This window comes from Myripristis murdjan, chromosome 10 (genome assembly GCF_902150065.1).
Source record: "Myripristis murdjan chromosome 10, fMyrMur1.1, whole genome shotgun sequence".
NCBI classification, from domain to species: domain Eukaryota; kingdom Metazoa; phylum Chordata; class Actinopteri; order Holocentriformes; family Holocentridae; genus Myripristis; species Myripristis murdjan.
The window spans coordinates 24,163,025-24,182,383 of NC_043989.1; the positions used below are offsets into that span (position 1 = coordinate 24,163,025).

Genomic DNA, 19,359 nt, shown 5'->3' on the forward strand with positions numbered 1-19,359 from the left:
AGGAGAGGGAGACACAGATGGAGAGAGGAATGAGTAAGAATCACACAGCAAGACAAAGCAAAGCAGAGCAAAGCACTACATTTCCATAGCTCATTAAGTCTACATATCAATTGACAATTTCCATAATTTATATTTTATATTTATTGGATGTAGATCAGTTCATCAGTTTGTTTTGCAAAAGTTTTCTGCAGCTGGCATTGAAATTTCCATGTTTTGCATTCACGAGATGTAAAGTCTTCGTGCTGCATCACTAACAGGACAGAGACTGTCCATGCTTCTCTTACTCATCATGCAGTCATCACGCTCACACACACACACACACACACACACATGCACACAGGGCGTTTCCCTGTTTGCAGAGAGGGACTTCCCTTCTCTACAAGCCACCACTGCAAGGTCGTTAGAGTGTGTGTGTGTGTGTGTGTGTGTGTGTGTGTGTGTGTGTGTCTGTGTGTGTCTGTGTGAGAGAATGTCAAATTTAAGCTTAAAGCTGAGTAAAATGACTAGTGCTGATGCAACATTACATTGCACAGTCAGAAGCACAATTCAGTCAGACGTAGTGTTACAGTCAGTTGTTACCTGAGTGGTTAGACAATAGTCACCAAGTCAACATGAAGTGAATAGCAATAAATCCTTTAAGGAGTTGAAAACTTTACTCTGAGAATGTATTTTCCTTTAAGAGTTGTGGAAGGTCAAAGCTCACCACGTTGTATTTGTTCTTTTGAATCACTGCAATGTGAGCCTCCTAAAACCACCTTTTCCACAGTCGAAAGAGATTAGCAAACCTCCATGACGCCATGGTGAAACATCATGAAACATCCACAGTACAGCAGCCAGCTGTAAGGTAATACTCTGGCTGAGTCACTCACACTTCCCCAAATCTTTCTGCTTGCAATCGGCTTCCTTCTCCTTCTGTGACCCAGAGAGCATTCATTTCACCCTTATCATACTAAAGGAACTGTTCATTTCAAAAATGAAAATCATCGTGTGTTTTGAAGCCATTCATTTTGCTTTACAGTACTTGGATTGTGTTCCATGAGTTGTTTGAAGTCATTTTATGGTTATTTCCCCCCTTTTTTGAACTCTAAAGAATAAGTGTCCTGTAGATTTCTGTTTTCATGAATGCTGACACAAAGTGCACCGGCTAACTTCCTGTAGTCTATGTTATATTGACATACAACTGCACCAGTGTTTCAAATCACATGAGGGTGAATAGATAGTGGCAGAATGTGCTTACTGGAACAGCTTTAAAGGAGCTACATTTTAACATCAATAAATTATTCATACATTTTAGACGCTATAAACAAAAAAAAAATTGCAGCACAGACTGGAAACTTCTACCAGCCACAACACTTCATTTTACATTGTGTGTCATTAGGTCAGATTTCATTTGAAGTCTTCTGGATTGCTTTACTTAGCACAAAAAAGAAAGAGTGTTCCATTCTTTGGAAACACTTGTCATTCATATTTGAGAAACATCAGTAATAACAATCATGACAATATCACTGGTGTGAGATAGAAGCTACTGTGTGACTCAACCATGGTCTGATTTGGTTTCAGTAATAAGAAAGTATGGCAATCAATTGGACATGCAGCATAACTCTGGACGGATGGACACACACACACACCTTGCCAATAGAAGGTTATTTCTTAAATGAATAGTTCACCTATTTTGAAAAATCTGCTAGCACTTCACATTTCACATGCCTTTCAGCACAGCTAAATCACTATATATCATTAGTACTATTGCTGTTTTTTTTTTTTTTTTTTTTTAACAACTCAACTTTTGTTACACATTATCACATTCAAACATTGTGTATTTAACAATTTGAGTGGATTAAAGTGGTTATTTTAAGAACATTAGCCACAGTGAAGTCCACTTCAGTGTCTGGAAGCTAAAAGGAGTAGTCAGCATCCAGTTCACCCGTTTTTCAAAATGGGTGAGCCATCCCTTGTATGTACATCACTTTTACTTCAGGATATTTGTCAATCAATATTTCACAACTTGTTAATGTGTTCATTGATATCCTTGCATGCCTGTGATTGTTTTGTGAGGTGGTGGTGTCATATTTTTTAAACGAAGGATATCTCACTCTGGAATGAAAGTCTTTGTTACAAAGTTAGTGCAGGAAGGGGGTGGGGGGTGGGGAGGGGTGTGAAAGAGAGGGAGAGAGAGACAGGAAACTTCTTCAGTCGTGCTGTGGAGTTGGTATGTCTATGTTTGTTTGAGGGAGAAGAGAGACAGACAAAGAGAGAGAGTGAGAGACACAGAGAGAGAGGAAAGGGTGAGAGCATGAGGGCAAAGGAAGGAAGGCAGAGGTGAAAGGCTGACAGGGAGGAGGGGAGGAAGGAAGCGGGAGACAGACAGAGAGGAAAACTGGAGAGAGAGAATGAAAGCAGTCCCTATGAGGTTTAAAGCTGTGGTTTGGGTTTGACAACCTGTCTGTGTGTCTCTGTGTTTGTGTTGTCCCAGAGCAGCGACACTATAGGGAAAGTCCCCTAGTTAGAACATCCTCAGAAGTGACTGACCTCCATACTGTCTTGTTTAAAACTTTTATTTATGCAGGAAAGGGCTTTTCTTTGTATGTCAGCTATTAGTTTTCAGTTGGTGGCTAAGTTAAGTGTCTTGTTCAAAGGTACCTCGGCAGTAGTACAAAGGGGGGGTGGGGGGTTACTTTCCATTTCAGAGACTGAAACTGGCCCCATTGTATGTGACAACAGCAACAAAAACAGGAAAATACTGAGACGACATTAGGCTCGTGTGTTTGTGTCTAGTGTTTGGCCTCAGTTACAGGAGGTATTCCTTTCTATTCTACTGTGCTCTGCCCTGAAATGCTTTTGCTGTGCACCTTGGCTATTGCTAGTCGCATACACACACTCACTCACAAACACAGCAGGAACCTCATCATTTTTTCCGCTCTTCTCAGATGGACAGAGTGGCTTTTGAATAAATGGGACAGAATGAGTTATCTTTGGCATTTTTGCAGCATCAATCCATACAGACCAGTTTAGCCCCTTTTGGCCCTTTTGGCCGTGTACTGTAAAATTTAGCCAGCAGAGACCACATGCGATTGGAGTGGAACAGAATAAATAGGCTGTTTCTCTAGCAACATTTACACACGGCCTTTAAATAGTTCATACAGGCAGTTTGAAGAGGAGCAATCAGTGATGCAGCTCACTCAAGCACAAAGTACACATATGTAACTAACAGCCTGCTCTCCAGAGAAAGGACGGGAGAGAGAGAGACAGATGTGTGAGAAAGAAAGACAGGAATAAAGTTAGCGACTAGCCGACTGAAAGATAGGAGGAGCATTTTTCTCATTTGTCCTTTTGCTGTCTGCATTATAAATGTCTCTCTTGTATCTAATTAGCATATGTATGAATATGTGATGGTAACCTTTTCACTGACACAATATTTGTAGTGTTCCCAGAGAGAGAGAGAGAGACAGAGAGACAGAGAGACAGAGAGAGAGAGAGCATTTATCTGTGTGATTCTGTAAGCGTGAGTCCTTGCTCTGTAGTAAGTCATGATGTGTTTGTGTGCGCGTGTGTGTGTGAGATTCATTGCGCTTCAGCGTCAAAAGGTGCACAAGCCTCCTCCAATTAATTCTTACGGAGAGTAGAGGGTTGTGTGTGTGTGTGTGTGTTAAGTAGCCTAGTAGGAGACCATCTCATATTTGTAAGTTGTGATGGCAGCATGGCTCGACACTATAGAGCAGACTGGAAAGTCATTTCCTGATTTATCATAGTCAGGCCAGCGGTCACTGTGTATCCCACAACTCTCAGTAATTATGGAGACAACATTCTCTACATTGGGATACACGGCCAGAATGAATGGGGATCAATTGAGCCTGTCATAGAAAATCTGACATCCAGCATGAGTGGGAAAAAATGTCAAGGCCCATTTCTGCTGCCCCTTTCCTGGACAGTTTGAACCTAACAGCCCAGACTCTGTTTAGTGAACAATGGAAACTAAATCAGACCATGGCTTGTGCCAGGCTAGGTTTAACAACATTTAGGAGAACACTGACATTTACTGAGCCAAACTAGCATTAAATTTCAATGTTGATCTTCCGTTTCAGAGCATTGAATTCTTCTACCATATCATTGCAGGATCGCATTACTAACAGATTTACTCACATAGTAATTCAGAGCCCTGCTGGGTTAAGGTCATGGATTTATTTTTGTTCCAAAGCCCCACTGAGCATTCCAGCTTTTGTTGTCTTTGGTAGAGAGATGCAGCAGAAAAACCCATAAGCAGACAGGATGAGCAAAATCCATCTTCATCCACAGCGGATGTCACTGGTACCTCACTGATACTGGATTATTTCTTAAACAAGAACTCAGTGAGATCAATCTCCTTATGAAATAATTTATTCTCATCATCCCATGAACTGTTTGTGCACCACACACTGTGTAACAGAATTCATAGAGACAGGTCAGCGGTGTGATGCTGCATTTACATCCTCATCGGATAGTTTGGAAGCTCCCACGTCTGGGAATGAGAAGTTAGACATTAAAATCAATGCACTGATGTGCTTTGAAATATGGAATCAGAGATGTTGTTATTAGCTTTACAGGCTAATGACAGCAAGACAAGCTTTAAGCAAGAAGTGTGTTTTCTTTTTCCTCTCTGTCTTTTTTAAATTGGTTTAGGAAAATAACCAAGTGGAAAGCGAAATGTTTTGGGACTACATATCAAACATGTTTTTACATTTTAAAATTTTGACTCATGGGGCTCTATTTTTCCGGTGCAGCGCAGGGTGGCGCAGTGAGGCGAACCCCGCGCAGAGCTATTTTGGACCAGCACAACCCAATAGGCGTACAGTTTGGTATTTTCGCAGACCAACGTGCGCTGAGATGGGAGGGGCAGCGCAGCAGGGGGAGGTGTCAACAGATTCAGCTTGGCACAGTGACATTTTCGTGCCAAAATGCTTTGCCGAGGTGTGCCCAAAGCTCGCCATCTGAAACCATGTCTACTTTCAGAGCAAGGCGCAGCGGGGCTGGCGTAGTGGAATTTTGGCTCACCGGTGGGCAGTGCGCACACGTCACCAAAACCTCACAATCAGCACAAACGGTGCCAATCTCCTTTGATATGACATCAGATGTGACAGGACAGTCGATACGGAGATAAATTTATGTGCTGACTGAGATAGTAGCATTGAAAAGTGTTTTTTGTCAATTGTGTAAACGTTAATTATGCCTTCGTGCAGCGCATTTTAAAGGTGAGGACAGGGGCTCATATGATTGGTTTAAAGTGAATCGGCTGTGTCAAACCCAATCCACGCCTTCTCTCCTCCCTTGCACCGGTAGGAGGAACGGCGGAGTACTTGCGCCATGGCTCACGGCTTGCCAAAATTGCAAAATCCACTTGGCCACACCCAGTTGGCGAAGCGCAGCTGCGCTACACCCCCGCTTCACCCAGTCTGCGAAAATAGAGCCCATGGATATGTTATCAGATAAAACATTTGCCATTAATGGAAAACACTGTACTGTGGGCAACCATTTTGAAATGTCACGTGTTACATCTAGAATCCAGATTTACCCGACTTGATTGTATGACTGTTTACACTTCCTGCTTGGAATCTGGAATATACAAACTAGACACCATATGAATGGGGCATGAGCATCTTTTATCCTTGTGTATATGTTCAGCTGCTCAGTAGCTGATGGGACAAACCAGCATTTGTACAGTGGAGTTTGATTCTTGGAAACTCTGATTGGGAAATATTTGATTTTGACACGCAGGTTTCAACACTATGCTGCCCTGCATGGGCAAAGTCTTCTCTAAGAAAGAGGTTCTCAGTAAAACATTTCTCTGGGAAGAGATTGAGCCCATTTCCAAGATGTAGAACAGGGGTCACCAATCATCTGCTATGACTGGAGACCCCTTATTCCAGCCAAACACTACAGCAGGTGATTTCACTGATTAACAACTTCACCCAGAGAGGAGGAACTAATCAGTGAAATCCAAAGCTGTAGTGCTGGTTTGGAATGAAAACCTGCAAACTCTCGGCCCCCCATGACACATGGTTGGACACCACCCATTTAGATGCATGATGTGTTTCTGTGTGGATGTGTGAGAGAGAGAAATAATTTGTAAAGCAATAGGCAAATATAAGTGCAGAAAAGCAAGAAGTGTTTATTTTCAAGCCATCCATCTTTGTCTCACTATTTTTCTCTGTAACGCTCTCTCTCTGTACCAGAATATTAGCTGACTGATTGAGTATAGAGGGACTTTGTTCTGCCCTCTGGTCTATTTTATACTCACACACACACACATACACACACACACACACACACACACACACACACACACACACACACACACACACACACACACGCACTGAAACGCTCAGAGCTCTGTCATACATCACAGCTTAAAGGCTTATAGAGTAGCTACTCTAGTATCTTGTCAGCTTTCTGACTCATGACAAGCTTTTCAATTTTCCCCTCTTCACCTGACTGCACTTTACAGCACTCTCTCTCTCTCTCTCTACCCCCCCCCCTTTGTTGTTCATATTCTCTTTTTCCCTATCTATTATATTGCTTTCCTAAGAAAAATAAATTCCGTAGTAGCAGTAACTTTATGTCTGCGTGTATTGAAATTCGTATCACAATGAAAATATTCAGTAAGAAACCGTCGTACCATGATATCAGTGTGTATGGGTCTGTGTGTGTGTGTGTTTCTAATTTTTCTTAATGTAACTCACCAGGGTCGTCATGTCAAGACAGGCCAGCTGGCAGCTATCAAAGTCATGGAAGTCACAGAGGTAAGAATACATTACATCTCTCTCTCCTTTTATTTCTTCCTCATATCTCCCTCATCATTTCACTGCAGTAAAAAAGCTGAAATTTGAATTTCAACATGAAACATCAAGGACCATTTCCATCCTGCCTGAATCTTAAGATAATAGTAATGTCAAAATCAATTATACATAACACGCCCTTCCTTTACACTCATGACCCACAAATGGAAATATTACCATTTGATGATCGGGGTGTATTCCATGTTAGAGGCAATTCACACTAAGCCTTACATTTGGGAATGTACAGTGGGCTTCTGTAATATACAAGGTATCCACTGCTACTTAAAAATGTGTTTTGGAACTATTAAAATGTTGTATATTTCACCATGTATTGACAACAAAACATACTACAGTACACACATACACAACTGGACTTCATGTTCCATAACCTTGAATAAATAACAATACAATGCAGAATTTCCGAATATGAGTGATTGAATTTACTGGAGTAAATGTTTTGTTCAGATTATGGTGGCAGAACATGTTTAAACCTTTCACATTGGTGTTTTCAACACTTGAAAAGGTGAAGAGAGGACAGGGAGAATTGTTTGAGTTGAACAGCTTTCAAAGGGAGAAAGAGAGGGAAACAAGAGAGACATATAAAGGAGCAGATGAAAAGAAAGGGAGGATAGATGAAGAGGGACAGGCAGCAGTAGAAAACGGTCCTCATGCACACAGGAACAAATGAAATTAGTAGATGTTTTGTGACACCAAGTGAAAGACACTACTCATATGAGTTTCTCTCTTGTTGCCGCTTGTCTTTTTCAAGGTATAAAAACAAATCATTCCACTAGCATCTAGATGAGACTTGATAGAAGAAATCTCATTCAACAAGTTGATTTGCTTTGAAAACAGGTGAAATTATCCCACTGCATAAGCAGATGTTTACACTTGTTGAAAGAAAAATACAATTTTAATATCATACTATGCCAAATTTCCCCTATGCTGCATATTCTATTGCTTCTGTATGCTCATTCAGAAAGTCACCACATCCCATCAGCCTCTCACCACCAGTGTGAACGACCCACCTCTGCAGAAAACAACAGAGGCTGTCCTGCACTGTTTTCAATTCACACCAAACAGGGAAAAGCCAAGTCTAAGTTGACCCTCGTTTTTCGATCTCTGCCTGTAGCTGTTGCACTTTGCTGTATTTTTTTTTTCACCAGGTCTGCCATTGTCTAGAAAAGCAAGCTGCATGAAGTGCACACTAGTTTGATTCCATTTCACCAGCCGTCCAACTTGTAATGCCTAGTTGGAAACTCTTCCCAGAGCTCCCATGTAGTTCTGTAAAGTCCGAAATCGTAAATCAAAATGTTGACATTCAAAGTGAATGGTAAGAGCAAAAAATAACAGTGTTTTAAGGCTTGAACGTACCACAGCCCCCACACAGACTGACAGCAAAAAGTTACCACCCAGAAATGTCCTAAACACAGCAAACACAGCCAGAGGAACTAGGAGGAGGGAGCCTCCCCAGGACATCATGGGCATTTTTATAGACAAGATGCTGAAGTGGTGATAGAGTGTGATCATTAAAAAAAGTGGTATAATCCTGCTCAGTATGTCTTTAACGCTAGACTAAATGAGTTGCTTTGCAGTGTTCTTTTATCCCTTTCAGTTTCAATCTTTGCAACTCTTTCTCTCTCCCCCATGCATCTTCATCATCATCGTTCCCCCACCACTTACCATGCAGGTAATTTAAGTGGAGTAACTCTAACATTGCATCTCATCTAACGACCTCTCCTAGCTCGCTCCCCACTGCACAGACAACAAACAAAGATCAAAGATCTGCTTTAATACAGTGCTAGCCTGACAAAAATTAAAGTACTCGAAACATTCTCTTTTATATAGTTCTCAAATTTCCACCAATATCTCTGTTTTGACCCAGAAGCAGCTTTTTATTAGATTTTGGCTGAATTTCCTGGATATTAAAGTTTTTGTTTTCTTTTAAAGCCACAGTCTAGGATAGTTTTGCCAATATAAAATTTTAATACAATTCATCACACTGTACATCAATATGAGAATAAAAAACTATGTCCCTTCTCTTATTTTCCCTTTTTTGTGGTGGGAGAGTCCTTACACTTTTGTGTGGATTACGGATTTGGGCTTTAACTCTTAGTTTGGATCTAAATTTGGAGTTGATTGACTGGGTGTGTTGTGCCCAGGGGTGAGGCAGCTGTAAAAGGGAACAAACAGGCAAGATTTTATTGAATATTGCTTCTGGTTTACAGATGTAGACCAATAACACAGCCAACAGCACAGGCTCCTATGTGTTGATACCAGCATGTTGCAGCAGCTTGGGAAGCAGACCAGCCAAAATGTAGAGAGGGCAACTAATAACCAAAAGGTTTCTAATGCGGTCTGTTCCAGCTGTGTGGGAAGGTGGCTCATATTTTATCTGTGCCCAACAACACTGCTGGAGTGCCCTTGAGCAAGAAGTTGATACTTTCACTTTTCGACTGGCATTGCACAGTAGTGCTGTTGGCCATAGCAATGTTTTGTTGCTATTGTGATGTGAAGCTGGATATAGTCGGGGATTTGGATATCATGCCATAAATTTAGTCTCTTCCTGGTTTTAAAAGATATGCTTGCATGAAAAAAGAAACAATATGTGTTGCATTCTGTTGATAGGATCTGACTTTGTTTGAAAGTGAGTAGGGAAAAGAATGGCATGTCATCATTGCTATGACAACATGTGACATCACAGCCAGTTACTGTCAGCAGTAGGTATCATCAATACATCACAGTTTGCTGATTGACTAGACTAGAATCATATCTACTTCCAAGCTTTTTTTCTACAATTTTATTATTGTTACTTTTTGCTTAAATCATAAAGCTCTGAATGATCAAAAACCTCTAATATTTTTAACTGTTTGTTTATCAATGTTTGTCCCACCCCTCCTTTTTCATGACTGGTCGCTTATAAAGCTGACAGTGATGAGTCCTGCATTTGAACAAAAGTTGAACAGAGCTCAACTTTGGATGCTGTTCAAAAACAGCGAGCAACTGTCTGCATTCTGTCAGAGAAATGCAAACCCCAGCAGGGCTTCACATTTAAAAACAGCAGGACATGATGCAATGTATAAACATGTCTGTCTGGTGCATATTTATATTGAGAAACAATTAAAAAACAACACACCAAAATTTTGACTTATCCTCTGTGTGCAATTGCCCCTTACAGTAGAGGGGTGCAGTTTTCTGAACTAATTCAACTGTTCTATTTGCCTCTATCTGCTTGCTCATCATATCCACATCACCAATGATGGTTTACCAAAAAATATATTTTTAATATCTTACAGAAGCAGCAGTTGTCATCCCTAGAATGTTGTCACAACATTGATACAAAGGTTTTCAGCCAAAGCCTATTATGATATTTGATTTTGTCCATGTTGCCCAGCCCTACTGCACAGCTTTGTGAAACAAGGTCAGAGGGAAATGTTAAAAGATATCTTCCAGTTGACTTGTGAAAATTCATTAAATGCAGAACCACTCAGACTGGTTTCTATTCTGTTTCTACTTTGTCTCAGATCAGCTCATTACAGAACTGGTCAGACTGATTTCTGTTCTGTTTCTACTTAGTCTCAGATCAGCTCATTACAGAACTAGTCAGACTGATTTCTGTTCTGTTGGTGGGAGTTGGTCTCCTGTGTTCTTTACTTTTACAGGAAATGCTTGGCTGTTATCTTTCTCTGCATGCACACACACTCACACACACACACACACACACACACACACACACACACAGATATTCATATGTATATATCTATATCTATATCTATATATATGTGTGTGTGTGTGTGACTGCACACCCAGGCAGAAGGCTTTCTTTCAAACAGAGGTGAAAGTTCAAACAATGCCTTGTCATTGCTCCCCTCTTGTCCTGTTGAGATTTAAAGGGGGCAGTGACTGGGAGAAGCTTTCTGTCGTTTCCTCCAATCTGATTAACAGCCGTATCCCTCCTCATCCTCTCCTCCTCCTCCCCTGCTCTTGCCTTTCCTTTCTCCTGGGCTGCAGTCCTCTCCCTCCTCCCATCCAGTGTAGATTTAGGGGTTCAGTGAATTTGAACAGTCTCAAGTCGTTTCCTGGATTTATAGTGAGCAAACAAAACTGCCAGGCTCTGTTTCCTCCTTTCTCTGTCTGTCCTCGCATCCCTCACAACATACGCTGACCCAACTTAGCTGTTTTGTTGAGATATGGATGTGGTCAAATTACAGTTCGATAGCAGTGTCAGGCTGTGTGACCGGTCATCTGAAGGTCACATGGTAGGGTGACCTCCAGATGACAACTACAATCTGTCTGAGCTGCTATCTGTCTGGAGTTAGGGGTGGTGTGTTTATGTGTTTGTGTTTATATGAACCCCTTGAAACTTAGATCCCTTGAAAATTGCACAAAACACATAAAAGTCCTCTTGAGTGCCATATTTCACCCTTTAAATATAAGCCATGTGGTATCAAACAGGAATAAACTTTCTACACATTTGTGAAGTCTAGTTCTACATCTGTACCTGCATTTTATGATATAGAGTTAATACATTTCTAGCAGAAGGAAAAGGAGGAAGTTGGATGTTACTCTCAAAGCAGCAGTGTCACGCTGCTTGATACAAGCTAACCCTGACATCTCCAAAATGATTTATGTATCTATATATTTCTCTCTCTCTCTCTCTCTCTCTCTCTCTCTCTCTCTCTCTCTCTCTCTTTGTGTGTGTGTGTGTGTGTGTGCTGTTTTAAGATACTGTATATATATTTATAGACTGTATATATATATGAAGTCGCCGTTGGATGAAGAGGGGATAACACTGGAGACTAACATGTTCAAAATTTATTCCCACTGCAGAAACATCACTTTCTACTGCAAAGGACTATGTGTGTTTAAGTCCTTCAGCTAGCATCAATCTGTAATATCTTATTTACTCTGGAATGAAGAGGATTGGTTTAACATGCAAACACTGACATTATCACAGAACCTGTCTCTAGTGCAACCTCTATCTGTTTTCTATAGGAAGAAGAGGAGGAAATAAAGTTGGAGATCAACATGTTGAAGAATTACTCCCATCACAGAAACATTGCTACTTACTATGGAGCTTTTATTAAGAAAAGTCCTGCAGGACAGGACCACCAACTTTGGGTTAGTAAACTAGTTTATCAGTCTGTTATATCAGTTATATCAGTTTACTCAGCTGATAGCCTCAGCTATCCTTCCAAAATCCTTTTGTCTTTGCAAAAAGTTTTTGTTTTAGAAGGAATTCACTTAGTGTTGGATGACACAGATTTCTTTACTGTTAAAACAAAATGAAACTTTGGTAGAGTGTTGCAGAGGGTTGCATAGTTACATGGCCATGATATGAGTTTACATGTTTGTGAAATATCCTCATTAGTTGCCCCGTGCTCCCCTGTGCTGCTAATCCACAATACTGTATTCCTACCTCTCCTTCCATAGCATGGCAAAACAGCTCCCAAAAGAACACTTTTACTGCATCAATGAACATGAACATAGCAGACTGTGCCTATATTTAAAAAAGTCCCACTATCCATTTTTTGAGGAAATTAAACATCTCTTTTCTGATTTAAATTGAAAGTAGATCTGGCAGGAAATGTCCTCTGCTAAGAAACAACTTGATCGTACTTTCCAAAAAAAATGTAGTTAATGCAAAAAAATGGGTATCATAATACCATGCCAAGTGAATGTAGACACACAAATACTATATAGGTAATTACAACCCAATACTCTACCAAAGCTCAATTTTGCTTTAAATGACTCATGAAAGACCGAAGAAGTGCAACTTTCATATCAAGAAAAAAAGAAATCACTTTTTAGATTTGATATTAATTTATCAATTTTCCTCTTTGGTTTTCTTCTATAGGACATCATCAAATTACTCTCACATTCCTTTGTGTTTCTTGAAAGACCATGACACAACCAGGTCTGATGGCATTGGTCTCTCTCTCTCTCTCTCTCTCTCTCTCTCTCTCCCTCCTAGCTGGTGATGGAGTATTGTGGAGCCGGCTCAGTGACGGACCTGGTGAAGAAGACCAAGGGAAACTGTCTCAAAGAGGACTGGATAGCTTATATTTGCAGAGAGGTGCTCAGGGTAAGAGACACTCCCTATCATGTATTCATACTCGGTGGGCCTGGTCTTAAATCACTTTATTTTCAAACATGACACTTTTTGCACTTCTGTAGGTTAGAAGTGTTAGCTTTAAACTGGCCTTGCCCGACTGCTTGTGGATTTGTTATTATTTGTAATGAGTTTTATGTAGGCCAGGGTATATAGACTATAAATGTGATATTATGTTACGTGTTCATCCTGACCACACTGAGACGAATTCCTGGCATCTCCTTGGTCATGTGATGTAATTATTGACTCTTGAATCTTGAAATTACTCCAAACTGATATTACACAGGCAGAACCACAAGGAAACATTCTGCAGACAGTTTCCTGAGGGGGAGTTGTTCATGGAAAAGACTATTTTAGCATTGGTAAAAACAGAAGTACTCTAGTAATTCACATGCAGATGCTAATTAAAGGCAGGATGGGCTGTCAGTGTGTACAAATCATGATGGAACTGCCTTCTTTAACATCAAAGAGAAGAAGAAACTGGATCTGAGTCCCCTTTATGTTCAGCGATCGGTATCTTGTTTAGGTTTGCCCACTGTGACTCGGACCGAGTCATTTATTTTTTTCACTTACATTCTTAAAAGGGCTGTTGAAGAGCCATGTCTGTAAGAAGTTATGGTTATGATTACAAAGAGATCACAAGGTCCTGAGAAAGTTTCCGTGACGGTTCCACTTCTTGCTGTGTTGGTGTTTGTATTATGACTCTAATAACAAACCTACACATACACAAAGGAAAACACACAAACAGACGAACCCAACACATTCACACATGAATCAACACAACTGCTAATGGAATCAGGACTTGCCTGTGTTTGTGTTTTACTAACACACTGTCACACACATATTTGCCCCTGATGAGTGCAGCTAGTTGTGTTTCCATAAAACATTCAAATTAATTACAAGCCAATAATTAAATGCAACAAAAAACAAGCAAATTAAGGGTTGTTTTCATAAGGTAGCCTCCTGTGGGTGCTTAATGATCACATATCCTTCAGTTGAAGTATCCGTCAGACAAATCCTTACAGTTTGTTTGCTAGGCTACATGACCGAACCTAGTTTTGCAAAGACTGGCAGAATCCTGTCTTGTGTTTCCCTTGTAATGTTACCATTATATTCTTTGCATATATGAGACAAAGGCATGTTTTTATTTCTTCATCTGTCCACGTGTACCTGTTGTTGTTACCGTGATCCACCAGTTGACCTGTCTGGAGTCAGAGGTCAAAAACCGGCCATATGATTAAACCCCATGCACAGCCCTGTTTTTATTTGGTGAATGTGTCTCCATTGCATATTATCACATTTTTTTTTTGTTGAATAAAAAAGCATATAATTTATTTGATGCGACAAAATGCAAATAATAAAAACTTGATGGAAATGTGGTTTCTGTCTGTCATGTTGATAGACAAAATGGAAGTGAGATGATTTTAGCCATAAAATGCTTTTGGGACAAAGGGCTTTGGACTGTCGCCAGTGTTTTCTCTGTTGTCTGTCAGCCATGCCGTCTACTTATTGTTTCAACATCATAACACACACACACACACACAACAGACACACAGCTTAGCATGGTGAAGTCATTGTCTCAAATAAGACTCACTTCCTCTGTTTATTTAACCTCCTTTGAAGAAACGAGAGTACGCACACACACACACACACACACTCACACACACACACACACACACACACACACACACACACACACACACACACACACACACACACACACACACACACATATTCTTACTGTGCCACTGGTTGGCAGCTTTTGCAGAAGTCCCTGCATTATCCTTGTAGCCTAGATCTCATACAGCAGAACACAGTCAGTGTTGTGTAATTCAAAACTGATGTTGATCACACAGGGAAAGTCTTTGCTCCACAGACAGGTCAGAAGACATGGTCAGTGTCTTGCTCAAGGACACTTCAGCAGGAGGAATGCTTGTTTATTCAGCACTTAAACCCGGTTCTACAGTAGACGGACTGTCTTTTGAGCCTGTAGGTCACCCTGCCACTCAAAGCAAATGAGCCTGTCATTCAGTTCGTGCTTTTTCGGGGCTAATCGGAAAACCGAATTTTTTAATAATCAAATAAGTCTCAAGCATGGAATGAATACAGCTCTGTGGTCAGACTATAACTAGAATCATAATGCTATTGGTCTTTGAAAGGAGGATGTACAATTTCACATCCATAGCAGTAATGGTCATCTGACTGTGCTGTGTTTGCGTGAATGTGTGCATGTTTGTGTGTGTGTGTGTGTGTGTGTGTGTGTGTGCCTTCCAGGGTCTTTCCCATCTCCACTCCCATCATGTGATTCACAGAGACATTAAGGGACAAAACGTTCTGCTCACAGAGAATGCTGAAGTCAAATTGGGTATGACACACGCACACTCATACAATGGGCCTTTTTCTCATAATGAAAAAGTAGTCAAAATTGCAGTTATTTTCTGATGTGAAATGGTGATATTCAGACCTGTTGAAATCACATGTTATTTATGTTCCAGTCGACTTTGGTGTGTCAGCACAGCTGGACAGAACAATTGGTCGAAGGAACACCTTCATTGGGACTCCCTATTGGATGGCCCCGGAGGTCATCGCCTGTGACGAGAACCCAGAGGCCACATATGACTACCGGGTACACAGAAATACAGCAGTAGCTGGATGTTTTCATTCCAGCCATCAATCCAATGATAAATATACTTTTTAAAGTATCCCAAAAAAAGGAAATTTGAATTTGATTTCCATCAGCTGGGCTGAAATGAATCACAAGATAGATGGGAACAGACTTAAATGAATTGAGTAACTGTTGCTATTTCATCTAATGTTAGCCACATTTCAAGCTGTTTGAAAATGAAAGCAAAAGAAATGTACATGTACAATTTTTGTGGACCTACATATTTTATTCAGAACATCAAAAGACACTTTCTTCCTGTTGTGCAGTAAGACTGAACCAAGCCGACATCATTATCTGTTTAACAAATACATTTCTGATGCCATTTATCAAACTATTTCTTTATTGGCCCAATGCTTTCATGTCTCCAATAAGCATGAAATGCTTTGGCGAAGTTGAGCACATGTCAAAATTGATATTTTCATTCAGCCTTTCCAGTTTGACACTTTATATGGCATATGGCCAGCCATCTCTGGAACTAAAACTCAGTACATGAAAAAGGCAATCATCTGCCTGGTTTGAATCTCCTGTTAGGAACGCTTACAGTATCATCATACACAGTCATTCTTTTTTCTGCCTCATAAAATACAGTTGCATATACTTGAATGGTACATTCTGATCCATTATCAACCTTCCTCTTCTCTGTCTCTCTTGCTCCTTACAGAGCGACCTCTGGTCTTTAGGCATCACTGCTCTAGAGATGGCTGAAGGAGCCCCTCGTAAGTTAGAAATACATTACACACACACACACACACACACACAAACACATACACTTTATTTCCTTGGCTTGACCTTGATGTGACAGTTCTTAGTTTTTTTATTGCTGTTTGTTTCGATCATATGTTTCTGTTCAGCAGTTCATTTGTCCTCTCCTCCTGTCTTTGTTTATCTCTGTCTCTGGCTGTAGCCCTGTGTGACATGCATCCAATGAGAGCACTGTTTCTGATCCCACGAAACCCTCCTCCCAAACTCAAATCCAAGAAATGGTAGGCCAGCACACACACACACAAACACACACGCAGATGACGGTATAGATGGCTGCGTTTATTTATGGTTTCTCCTTTGAAAACAGTGTTAAAAGTGCTCTTTGGTGTGGATTAGATCAGAAAAAAGATCCAAACACTCTTCATGAATAAAACTGAAATACCAAAGCAATCTACATGTTCAGTCAGTAGGGTAGAAACTTCAAATACTCCAAACCTTTGCATATAGCTTTGATGTTTTTCACCAATATAGTGCCAATATGTTGTCAAAATGTGATCCTATGTAGAGAAAGGCACTAACACCATGTTGATGGTTTGTTTAGAAGAGTGCTTCTATCTTTCAAGTGAAGCATCCACTCTATTAAAATGATGACAGCTCAAGTTTGTATTTTCAGGATCCAGTGTTGACTAAAACAGTTTCAACAAAATGGCCCAATGTTGCATGGTCATATAAATGTATTTTAGGGCTTAATACTGGTCCCTCTGATGTTACCCTCTTCCTCCCTATACATGTCTCATTCACTGAGAAACATGAGACATTTTTGTCCTGCTAATTTGTTGAAACTTCGTAAAAATAAAGTCAGCACAACCCTTATGGAAATGTTATATATATATATGTATATATATATATATATATATATATGTGTGTGTATATATATATATATATATATATATATATATATATATATATATATATATATATTACCAGTCAAAAGTTTGGACACACCTTCTCATTCAATGTTTTTTCTTTATTTTTACTACTTTCTACATTGTAGATACATACTGAAGACATCAAATATATGAAGCAAGATATATGGAATTATGTCGCAAAGAAAAAAAAAATTAAATACATTTTTTATATTTTAGATTCCTCAAAGTAGCCACACTTCACAGGTGTGCCTTGTCAGGGTTCATTTGTGGAATTTCTTGCCTTCTTAATGGGTTTGGGACCATCAGTTGTGTTGTGCAGAAGTCAGGTTGGTACACAGCTGACAGCCCTTTTTGACAACTGTTAGAATTCATATTATGGCAAGAACCAATCAGCTAAGTAAAGAGAAACGACAGTCCATCATTACTTTAAGAGCTGAAGGTCAGTCAGTCCGTAAAATTGCAAAAACTGAATGTGTCCCCAAGTGGAGTCGCAAAAACCATCAAGCACTACGACGAAACTGGCTCACATGAGGACCGCCCCAGGAAAGGAAGACCAAGAGTCACCTCTGCTGCTGAGGATAAGTTCTTCCGAGTCACCAGCCTCAGAAATCGCAAGTTAACAGCAGCTCAGATCAGAGACCAGATAAATGCCACACAGAGTTCTAGCAGCAGACCCATCTCTACATCAGCTGTGCAGAGGAGACGAATCAGGCCTTTATGGTCAAATAGCTGCTAAGAAGAGATTTGTTTGCGCCAGGAAACACAAGGAATGGACATTAGACCAGTGGAAATCTGTGCTTTGGTCTGATGAGTCCAAATTTGAGATCTTTGGTTCCACCCGTTGTGTCTTTGAGCGATGCAGAAAAGGTGAACGGATGGATTCCACATGCCTGGTTCCCACTGTGAAGCATGGAGGAGGAGGTGTGATGGTGTGGGGGTGCTTTGCTGGTGACACTGTTGGGGATTTATTCAAAACTGAAGGCACACTGAACCAGCATGGCTACCACAGCACCCTGCAGTGACATGCCATCCCATCCGGTTTGCGTTTAGTTGGACCATCAATTATTTTTCAACAGGACAATGACCCCAAACACACCTCCAGGCTGTGTAAGGGCTATTTGACCAAGAAGGAGAGTGATTGAGTGCTGCGGCAGATGACCTGGCCTCCACAGTCACCTGACCTAAACCCAATCGAGATGGTTTGGGATGAGATGGACCGCAGAGTGAAGGCAAAGGGGCCAACAAGTGCTCAGCATCTCTAGGAACTCCTTCAAGACTGTTGGAAAACCATTTCTGGTGACTACCTCATGAAGCTCATCGAGAGAATGCCAAGAGTGTGCAAAGCAGTAATCAAAGCAAAGGGAGGCTATTTTGAAGAATCTAAAATATAAAACATGTTTTGAGTTATTTCACACTTTTTTGTTTACTACATGATTCCATATGTGTTCATTCATAGTTTTGACACCTTCAGTGAGAATTTACTATGCAAATACTCATGAAAATAAAGAAGAAACATTATATGAGAAGGTGTGTCCAAACTTTTGACTGGTAGTTTAGACAAAACTTGGTGTGCACATACATGTATAAGTGGAATATATGTTACTTATATGTATGTAAAATACATGTTTTGTCACATATGTTTCTTCATGGATATGTATATCAATTGCAAATGCAATATATTTTTGCATTGATATAGGATATAAATTACTCAAATATAAAAAATAAATGGTGATTTAAAAATATAAACTGAAGAGGAAGCTGCAGTGATGAGCGGCAGGCTATTCCATGGTCTGGGACCAGCAGGAAAATGCTGCTTCACATATGATGAGCATGATGAGTCTGTGCTCCCCTCTGGGTTAGGTTGCACCGTCAGCAGCCACTGCCACTTAGTTTGGCTATTAGCAATTTATAATATGTGTTCATATAAAATATAGACTTGTAAGTTGATAATTAATTACAAAATCATAAGCAACATAAATTTTGAAAATATGTTGTTTTACTAAACCAGTATATAAATTAAATATATATTGTTCACATATATGGTGTCAACATATAATATGATACAAAAATTCATCATTCAGATATTTTTAATATATGTGCTATACATGTGTTTTACTATTGATCTTTCATATATTTTATAAA

At 40.1% G+C, this 19,359-nt stretch overlaps 1 protein-coding gene across 1 annotated transcript in view; it reads left to right on the forward strand.

The window, feature by feature from the left end:
- LOC115366165 (misshapen-like kinase 1) overlaps positions 1 to 19,359 on the forward strand; it is a 74,120-nt gene that overhangs the window by 10,068 nt on the left and 44,693 nt on the right. The window contains exons 3-9 of the mRNA XM_030061473.1: positions 6,717 to 6,773; positions 11,805 to 11,930; positions 12,784 to 12,894; positions 15,196 to 15,286; positions 15,417 to 15,547; positions 16,248 to 16,302; positions 16,491 to 16,569. Coding sequence (XP_029917333.1) covers positions 6,717 to 6,773; positions 11,805 to 11,930; positions 12,784 to 12,894; positions 15,196 to 15,286; positions 15,417 to 15,547; positions 16,248 to 16,302; positions 16,491 to 16,569 — 650 coding nt within the window. The remainder of the gene's footprint in view (positions 1 to 6,716; positions 6,774 to 11,804; positions 11,931 to 12,783; positions 12,895 to 15,195; positions 15,287 to 15,416; positions 15,548 to 16,247; positions 16,303 to 16,490; positions 16,570 to 19,359) is intronic.